We start from the raw sequence: 10,964 nt of genomic DNA on the forward strand, positions 1-10,964 counted from the left end.
ACAAAGTTGGGAATTTACTTTTTTTTTTTTTTTAATGTAGACTTTGGAAACGTATTAAATATTTATGACTGATTTATGACCGAAAACTCCTTAAAATCCATACCTACTAGTTGTTTCATCAGTATTGTGTAGACTTACACACAAACACCCCCACAGCTCTGAAATACAGAATATTGCTTGTAGCAAATCAAGCCAAAAGTTAAATATCATTGCTTTTTTTTTTTTTTTTTTTTAAACTCCCAGTTCCCATAAAATAAGCAAACGCCCACTCACTGTCAGCCATGCTGTAGAGCCATATGGGACTTCAGCTCTCATCAGCTCAAGACAGCGTGAAGCAAGCGAACGGAAATACATCAGCGATAAACATCATTCAGCCCTGTCTGTCTCTGCTTTTTATATTAATCCCTGCATGTATACATTAAAATTCATGAACTGTAAACAAACGTATTCATAAAGAAGCGTGTGCTCACATACATATGTATGCATTTATATACAGAGAAACTTGTGCTATCTTCCATTGCAGTGTATTAGCAATGAATTTAGCATTTGTTTGAATGGGTGCAACAGAGTTATAATAAATGTTTCAAACCTAAAAAAATATTTAAAGGGCTGCCTCTCTCTGATCAGTTCCAGAGCAATAGCTGTTGTAATATATGCCACCTTTACTCAAACAGTGAAACCGGCATGATAAATATTACAGAGCAACCTCTCTGCATGAGGACAGTCCGCAGTGACAGGAACACTCAAGTTAAGTGCAATAGTGAGTTTATTGAGCAGACTTTGGATGAACTGTGCAGATGTGTATATTTATAGCTGACATCCTCAGCAGAGACTTCAGGTATACCCAACACCACACTGGCTGCCCCTGAACTCGGCTCAGGCTCAACTTGCCAGGCAGGTGGATTCACTGGGGCCACGCTGTGATGATGGGTAAAGAATCTATAGCTGATATATTGACAAGGTGTTGGGACCGAGCAGTATGGATGCATGGCGATTGGAGTCATTGTTTCTGGACTCTCAGTGGAGATCAGACGCTTAAAAAAAATTATCACATCAGCCTCACCTTTTTACAGCTCTCCTTATATTCCTTGCACAGCACTGCAGCAGTATTATTAAAAACACATGTAATATTAATGCAGGCTAAAATGGGAATTCCAGCAAACAGCTCAGCATTCAATTTTGCAGAGGATTGAATGTAAATTACTTTAAGGGGGCAGCAGACATTCAAAACATGTTGCTGGACTTATTTCTCAAGATTTAGAGAATGATTGAACTTTACTACAGAATTCAAAGCAATAAATATGGAGAGCTTTTGACTCGTATGTCTAATCACTTTGTAGAGATCAGGCGAGGGACACAGAGGGTGTTAAACTTTTTCTTTTAAATAATGACTTGATAAAGCAACATTATATTACTGCCACATCTGGTTATCAAGGTTATAAACAACAATTTTAAAGCAGAACATTTTCAGAATTAACTTGACATAAATCCATAAATTTCATCATTCTAGATTTTGGTCCATGTTTTCAAAAAATTCATCATAACCATGAAATCAAAACATTTATCTTCCATAAGATAGCACTATTTATTTAGTGTTGCGTATTATTTGTTTATTAATTGTTATCTTCAAATCGTATTAGCCTGATAAACTAACCTTATTTGTTTTTTCAGTCACATTAATATGGGATCACGTGGCCCATCTGCACCTATTTCCATTTACAACAACCTCTCGTGGCCATATAAAATAATACAGGAGCAATCCATATTGGAGAGGATTGTTGGTGAGTTAGGATGAGAGTCGATGTAGGAATTTTCACATTTTCCACTTTCTGAATACACATTCTGAATACCAGACTTAAATTAAATTCAGACTTCTTTGCTGTATAACTAATTTCGCACAATTTATGTAAGCAATGTGGTTATTGGTGTCAAACATATGACAACCACTGACCTTAATAATGAGCTGCTGTTTATTATTTATTTTTGCCATTCCAATGTAAATATGAATTATGCAGTTCAGTGTGTTTTAAAAAAAGAGAAACATCTGTATCTTTTTATAAAACTGCTCCTCCACCTTCTACATGTATCTTGAAACCTGGATTGGCTGTGGCTTGCTGCTGCGTTGAAAATACAGCGCCGGTCCCTAACTCACCCCTCCCTGTCACCCCTCTCAGCCATCTCTGCCTTTGCCCTTTCCTCTGCGGAGCCAAAAACAGACAGCAGCCACAGGTGGTCTGTGCGCTTTATTGGTTCTGACACACATCTCTTGCCTTAAGAGCTTAGAGAGACAATTAAAAATTCATTAGAACAATGAAACGAGAGAGGATGAAAAAGAAACAGGACAAACAATACATATAACCTTGCTGCGGCCCAAAGTGCTCTGACCTACCATCTACAAAGTCTCTTGCTCCCGGCTTTGTTGTGTGTGTGCGTCCGTGTGTGGTTGTGTCGCCGTGTAACTAAAGACATACTGACTCTAACAGACAAAACAAGGCTACCCTGCCACTGCCCCAAAAATCAGAAAAGTGACAGAGGAAAATGCATTTATGTTTTCTAGATGTGGGTTTACTTCCCAGTCAGGTCTATATGTTGTTGTTTTTTAACAGTTTTTAGCTTGTTTTTTCTGCTCTTCAGAGCAGCTGCCCTCAGTAAAAGCTCAACACAAAGTGTGAGCTCTGAAACTCATGCAATGCTTCTCTAGAACAAAACATTTAAATGATTATGACTAACAAATCACTGTCACTCATGCTTTTTTTTTTTTTTTTTTACTTGCAAATCAGTGTTTTCTTTCTGTGTATTGCTTGATCCTAAGGAATTTAACCTGTATTTACCTTCCCGGCTTATTCACACACAACAAAAGTCCTCTGATCAGATTTACAAAGAAATGAAGTTGTTGCTTCAACTTTTATAAGGGGAGGAGCTTTTTGAACGTTGTATACTTGAGTTGTTTTCATTGAGATCCATGAACTTTGGTAGTGTGTTTTCCTAAGGACAATTAGTAAGGATGTATGTTTTCACATTAATTTGGGAATTTTGGAGAGTATTCAGATGTAGCAGAAGCACCGTTTTAACTGTAAAGAAACCTTGGATATGTGTTATGGTGCATTGAATTGTTGTTCAAAAAATGTATACAGCAAACAATTCCCACTTACTGATTTTGATGTTTTACTGTATATCAGTTGGCATGAAGCGTCACTACACGTCATCAGATCTTTGATTTATGAATGTGTATGAACTAGTTTATAGGGGCCATCTAATTTCTGAGTGAAATATATGGTGAATAATCATTTTAATGCCATATCAGCATTCATAATCTAATCTCTTTCTTGCTCTCGCTCTCTATCCATATTTCCTACTTTCTTGACAATCTCATGTCTAATTCATTTTAAGGCAGGATTGATGTGGTTCTTTTTTTTTTTGTTCTTCATGTCACTGTTACCGTGAGCTATTTCCTGTTAACCATGTCACGATCTAAAGACTTCTCAAGCTGCAGGAGCAGTTTTCATCATTTATATTGCAACTTACAGTTTCAAGATCTTTACTTCATTGTTCTATTGGAATTCATTTGTTGTTGTTTTTTTTTTTACCTGCACAGTTTAAAAAATGCCCTGATACTAGCTGTTCATGTATCACTGTCGCTTCCTGTCCTCCACATTACATAAAATGACACCTTTGATCTCAGTGGAATCGGGCCAATGAAGCACTGGAGTGAACATGGTCAAACAGCTAAAGTAGTTTTCCAGCAGCTTGTGTAACTGCTGAGGCAGTGAATATTACAGCAGTGAGCTGAGTGCATTACCGCCACACTGAACCCCCCCCCCATCAAAGCCACAAGTGAAATGTTCCCATACACATTTATTATTACCAGATCTGATGCAATCACCACCGATGAATTATGCACTACTGATACAACTCTGTACAGTGATTCAATGTCAGCACAATAATTATCACTTGTTTTCTTGAGCCCCTTTCACACAGCCAGTCTGTGTTGCCACGCACGCACGCACGCACGCACGCACGCACGCACGCACGCACGCACGCACGCACGCACGCACGGACCGATTTACACTGTTGGTCTTCTGTCACACAGCAGGTTTTCTTTGCTCGGTTTCTTTGCAGAGTTTCTGTGTGAAAGGGGCTTTACATCGAACCAACAATAACTATGACACTCTTGGTGTTTGCCATGATCGTGATTGATTTTGAAACTCAGAAAACAATGCAAAATACCTGGAAGTTCACCCACGTATGACACTGTGTTCATCCATTTATTCTGTGACATTTACACTTGACATGCTAACACATTATTTTACCTCCTCCCAGCATTGACCATGTCATTCCCTGATGTTTGTTGGTTAGTCAACTTTGACAACATCACAGCACCATTTTTGTTTGATAAACATGACGTGTTTGCATGAATATGCAAGCGTAGCCAATTAGTTGGCTTCAAATAAACACAATTTTTTTCTTTTTAACACCATCATTGCAACATAAATGAGACAATTTATATGTACTGTGATAACTAATGAACTTAGATTAGCTTCTCACTACGGCTTAAAGATTCTCCGTTAAAAGTTGAAAACATTGGCAGAGCCTCCTTAAAGAGTCCTTAATGTGAGATTGATATGGAATTCTTGATTTTTGCCTATTTTCTGTCAAAAAACACTAAAGGCTGATCTAATGGTCGCACTGAGGGACAGATGCAGTATAACAAGTGTTATTTGTTTAGCATGAGATTGCCTCATGAATATGAAATATTGGTTATTCAACAAGGTTTCTGTCAATATATGAATGTACAATGTGATTTATGTCTGTAAACATTTGGTTGTTACTGTCAATGTTTAACGTGTTTGAAAGTAGTGACAACTTTGCTCAGCGTTTAGCAGAGAGGCTGCTCTTTTTGTAGCGTGACAATTTTCCACAACCTCCTCCCCATGACGTTCATCTGTATTTTAATCATTTTTTGTGTTGTATTTGGTGCTATATAAATAAAGTTGAATCTGTGGACTTTGTTATATTTTCTGTAAATAGACGTATATTTAAAAAAATGTCAAGGAATTCTTATATTTGGCACTTCATGGCAAACAGGATAAATGTCTTTTGTTTTTAAATTGTCTTGTCAAATGTAACATTTTACTGAATTCCAAAACAAATCTGTGTAACATAACACTTTTGTTGTGTTTATTTCTTCATCTTCATTCGCTTATCATTTCAGGACTGCCACTCACTGCTTCTGAAAGCTCCCCTTGCTCCCAACGTGGTTTATAGGGAATAATAAAATGTCAGTTTGTATTATGCATGAGCCCAAACAATATACAAGACTAACAAGCTGACACAAATCATGTTACAAAAACATTATACCCAGAACAAATAGTCCGACACAGTATGATGGTCTGATGTGATCATAATATTTTTCATAGTGCATCTCTGTGGTTGGAATCCCATTCATTTAGTCAGAGCTTACAGTATATAATAAATATACACATCATTCTACTTTCAGTTGCTATTAAAATAAACAATAATGTAAAAGGCAAAAAAATACATGTAAAATATTTTGTGACGCATGGCACATTGTAGATGACTTCTGTGATGACTGATAAAGTGCTTTTCTGAAACTTGAGGCAGATATATTTTGCAATATGTGGACATGAGACGCTCAGAAGTAAGTACAACATCAGAAGAGAATCGAATCTGTGATATTAACTGTTTCCTCAAGCAAAACATTTTAATCCAAAAGTATTCCAAAAACGAGGCAGTCGTGTGATTTCTGAGCACAAGGAGAAGGCCCATAATAAAGTAAAATATGAAAATATGATTAATAGTAATAAAATAAAACTAAGGCTTGACAGCAGTTCTTATCAACCCAGCTCATGGAGGAATGAGAGTTAAAGGGTGAGGAGAGAGAAAGGTGAAGAAGAGAGAAGAGACAAGTTGTGTGGCAGTAAAGTCGCTACAAGGACCTCCAGTTTATTCAGATTGTGGTCTTTTTCCTCAGAATCTACAGTTTGTGTGCTTGGTTCAAACCTGAAAGCTGTTCGCTGTGCAATGCATAGATATGGATTTGTTTTGACATGACAAATCTGAAGGAAGCCAACGTTTTGAACTGTATGCTCTGTAATGAGGAATTGCAGCTCTTTTGTGTTTTTTTCTGTTTCAACCAGTTTTTCTTCATCTCACATGAGAATTACACTTGACAAAACAAAACAAAATTTTTTTTAGAAAGTTGAAAGGTTTGGCACCAATTCAGTGGAGATATTGGCACCACTTTCACGACTGTATACACTTCTTCATAACGGTAATGAAACTCTCAAAATGATAACTTGCTGAACTGACAGGAAAAAGCACAAGTGAGTTACCAACAAAAAAGCTTATGCTGTTATCGTATCTCTTCTATTCTGTAAAAAAACCCCAAAGAAATGACAAAAAATGAGATCAACTCTATAACATTAGTTGGATTTTGGTCATTATTATTTTACTTTTAGAGGAATAATGTGGTATGGTTAAAACTACTTGAATGAAAACAAGTCAACATTCGCTTTTCCTGTCACACTGACTCGACTGGTCACAACAACCAGCGCTCGTAATTGTCATAAATATTGATTTTATTGATAATGATAGTGTTTCAGTTGCTCCTCTCCAAGATTGCCACAGCGATATAATTTCATCATATCATATCCTACCTGACACAATTTGCTGGTTCATCAGTGCTGCACAGAGCATATCAATGTTAAATATGTATCCTGTAACCTTAACAAAATGGAAATCTAGTGAGTGAAAATGCTTGAAATATTAAGTTTTAATGTGTAGCCAAATAAGCTATTGATGATGCCAAAAAAAACAAAACACAAACAGAACAAAACTGGGAAAAATATCTGACATAGCAAGTCAGCACCCTCAAGCAGCTTCAAATGCAGCGGAATCATCAAGGATCTATTATCACCCAATCAAAGTCAGAAGTAAAAGTTCCCTTTGTAGAGATACAAACATGCAAATATGTAAATCAAAATGACCTACCAACACCTGAAAAATTTCTCAGATGTCACATTGTCAGATTATTTTGAAGTATAATCAGTTGTTCACTGCTGAATTATGAACTCCATCAAACCACCTATGGCTGCTGTTATTTTCAGTTGCTTCTTGTACAAATAGACAATCGGAAAATATTACTTTTAATTCTGACAGAAGCAAATGTGCCATGTTTGTCTTTCCAGTTTTTTTTTTTGTTTTTGTTTTTTTTTGTAAATTGTCTTCATATTATTTACTGTGCAAACATGAGCAGGGGAGCAAATTTCCCCATGAAGAAAGTGACGAAGCAAGTCACTCAAACAGATAAACTATTCAAAGTCAAAGTTAGGACTGTCACCACAAAGCACATATTTGTCGCTCCCGTGGCTTATTGTATCCTTCAGGTTTTCTCCCCGTGCGGGGCCGAATGTTCTCGCTGAAAGAGCAGTGTCACGCCCTTTCTGAAGCGGTGGTCCCGGACACTGTAGATGATAACATTACAGCAACTGTTCCCTGTCAGAATCCAAAAGGCAAAAAAGGAAAAATTACACCAGGTGTATCCCACCACGTTTCCCAGCACAAACACCGCGATGGGAGAGAAGGAGGCGGTAAAGGCGAATGTTAATATGCCAATAGTCTTGGCAGCTTTGATATCTGAAAAAGAGGGCCTGTGAGTGCATCCTCCCCCTCCTGCTGCCCCCCCTCCATCACTCAGGCTGCCCTCTGACAGCAGTTTACGTTTTCGGGAATAACGCCGGATGCTTGTGAAAGACACAATATTTACTGCTAAGGTTCCGCCGAGCAGTATGAAGTCGAATGCCGGGAATAAGAGAAGAATGTGGGCATCAGGAGGAAGCTGGCTTCCAAACAGGAGTGGAGTGTAGTTGCACATACGACTGCACTCATTGTATTCCAAGGTGAAGTTGCCGCTGAAGATGAGTGGTGCCAGGGCCAACAGGAAGCTGGCAGTCCAGGAGAGCAGGATGAGGAAGAGAGTTCGCCTTCGTGTCACCAGAGCGTCCTTGTGCAGCGGACGCAGGATGGCCACACTTCGTTCCAAGGTCATCAGGAAGATGGTGCTGATGGAAACAAACGTGCACCCAGCAAACACCGGACCGATGAGCATGCACGGCTGCCAAGGGCTCACCAGCCCACCGAGGGAGGAGGAGACGGCCGGGGCAGTGGAGCTGCCCTGGTACCATGTAGGAGGAGCGCTGGTGACCATCAGTGAGATTTCAGTGTAGACAGAGAAAGGAACCACGAGGACACCGACCATCATGTCCGCAATGGCCAAAGAAACTGTCAGAGAAAGAAAGGCACAAGTAGAGTGAAGCAGAGGGAAATCCAGTTTTGTTTTCAAGAATATTAAGCACAAATTCATTTTTGAACTTTCTTTTCTTTACAAAGTTAGCAAAAATACATTCTTTGAGAGGACTACAACAGCTAAGGTGATGCAATACCAGTTAAGAGCAACAACAATAATTATAGCAACATCTAAATTATGGCTTAACTATATTATTCATTAGCTACAAAGCACTATATACTGTAAGTGAAGTTCATTTACAATTTGTTACTTATTTGTAGCTATTTTATGATAAAAATCCATATGGTCAAATATAGTATTACTATTTATCACACTGATGTTCTTGTGTTTTCACAGCATCATTCACTCACTCATTTATCTTTGAAATTCCTAATCATTTCTGGTACCTGTCAAATTGGACCCAGTGGAATTAAATACAGTACAAATGTTTACTATTTAATGCTCATTCACTTTCTCCTTTTAATCATGCACATTTGATGTACCTTAAAAGAGGTATGATGTTTTGTTTTACTGTGTATTATATGTATTTGTTTCAAAATTATGGATTAGTACACAAACATCAAATTTCACTTAAATCATCAGAACAGATCAAATGATTACCAGGGAACAGGGAGAGGTAAAACAAGTCACAACAATTACCTTTTAAGTATCCCTGTGGCGTTCGAGACTGCCTCGTTTGCACAAATACAGTAAGTGTGATCACATTTCCCACCACGATGGCGAAAGCCAGGCTGACCATGAACACCACAGCCAAGGTGCGGTTGAGGAACCCACAGCAGCACAGCGTACAGAGCGGGGCGTGACCCAACCCGAGGCCCGCCTGAGCCGCTGCAGTCAGGTTCAGGGAACAATCGGTGGTCACCAGCAGAGCTGCGACGGTCCCGGGCAGGCTGACGTTGGGAAGCAGAGCAGTCATGGCCCAGGCTACACTGGTTATATTTCCTGTGATGTGTGGATGGCAGGGCTGCTCAAGAAACCATTTCCACGTCTCGGAAGCTGCCCTGATGAAACAAACAAAAAAGAAAGTTCAATCACTATCTGATCCTAATTATCTAATCATGTATATAAAAAATAAATAAATCCTTTTAGCATTTTCTAATAATCGATGTGTCAGATTTCTTTTGGTTTTCCTCTCATCACACAGTGCAGAGCCAACACCTCCTGTCATTTTAGGTTCTGATTGGGTGTTATCCTATTATCATGGATTCATTTTATAATAAAACTGTGATTTTATAATCGTACATGAGCACAAAGATTGTTAAAAACAACACAATTACAGATGTTGTGGTTGATTGAAGGGGAAAATGTGTTTCCTCAGCTTCTCCGTCGAATGCCTTTCTAATACTCCACATTATAAATTATTTAAATGCAATTGCAATACAATAGCAATGATCATCATGAGGGTAATTGTTATCCAAGAGCACTATCGAGCCATTTTTTAAATTTTCATTTAGAAACAGTGAGAATTAATTTTGACATGTAGAATTAATATTTACTAAAGAGTCTGACTTTTAAATGCCCTCATCAGTATTATTTGTCTTTTGTTTTGTTTTTCAGACTAATAAATAACACAGTATGATAAATATCATGTCTCAAAACCCTCTGGACACTTCATACTGACTAACTCATTTCTCATCCTGACATAAGTAGTGGATAAATCAACTGCAGCCATTTCAAACACAACTAAAGAAGAGATTTCCAACAAATCTAGATATAAACAATGGATCATTCTCCCACAGTAGTAGTTGACTATTATACAGATGTGACACACACAGTTGTGTTTTATTTTAATGTATTTGTTTAAGAAAGTTTTTGATGCAGGAAGTGATGATGCTGAAAGCCCATCTGTTTTTCTGACATAGAAGGAAGGGTGGTGGTAGATGAGTGCTGCACCTCTGGGTATGGTGTGTACTGAAACATTTTTACAAGGTGTTCCTTTGAGGCCTTCCAAAGCCCTTTAGATCTTGGGATGATGGCATGAAGAAAGCAGCGGAACCTGAATGTCTGACTTTATCTGTTTGACTATTAACTTTAAAACGTAGCCTATTTTCTTTATATCTGTTGCTCAAAATTGATAAATTGTTGAAATTTATGGAGTTTCTTTAATTAATTTGCTGTTAACTTTGTGTGTGTGGCATATAGAAGCAGAGCACTCAAGTCAGAAATGTGGCAAATGGGTTGACGGAATTGATTTTGGTGTTTGATAATATATCTGATTGGTGTTCAAGTTCAAAAAAATGGCTTGAAAATTGTTAACATTTCCATATTTGTTTTTCATTTTTACTGCTTTGTTTTATATTGTTTTATTGTTTTATTTTTAACTCAGCTTTGATTTTATTACGTGTGTATTCTGATTACTTTCTGCTCTTATGCTGAAAGCACCTCGCTGCTGTCAGTCACTGTACCCAAAACCTAAGTTCTGCCCCAAACATCTCTCGCTCCCTCTGCAACTGACAACTAAATGCATGAGTCCTTCAATCATTTAAGCTGTTCACTGGACTGGAGCACAAGAAGGTGCGCATATCGAAGAAAACAAAGGGTAACCAGAAGGGACATATTCAGACCAGGGCAAAGCCAAGAAAACAATTCTGTTTTCACAGCGTGGCTTTCAGTCAAAGAAAAATCCTTTATTTCTATC

General features: G+C 38.0%; 1 protein-coding gene across 1 annotated transcript; it reads right to left on the minus strand.

Moving 5' to 3' along the window:
* Positions 1-7,402: 7,402 nt before the first annotated feature.
* On the minus strand, positions 7,403-9,242 carry LOC308139360 (trace amine-associated receptor 13c; the record flags this gene model as incomplete). Its single annotated transcript, XM_080508776.1, has 2 exons — positions 7,403-8,301; positions 8,966-9,242. 2 exons carry the CDS (start codon positions 9,240-9,242, stop codon positions 7,403-7,405), a joined length of 1,176 nt encoding a protein of 391 aa, XP_080364902.1.
* Between the last annotated feature and the right edge of the window lie 1,722 nt (positions 9,243-10,964).

The sequence above is a fragment of the Blennius ocellaris genome, assembly GCF_963422515.1.
Source record: "Blennius ocellaris genome assembly, chromosome: 1".
In the NCBI taxonomy this organism is placed as follows: domain Eukaryota; kingdom Metazoa; phylum Chordata; class Actinopteri; order Blenniiformes; family Blenniidae; genus Blennius; species Blennius ocellaris.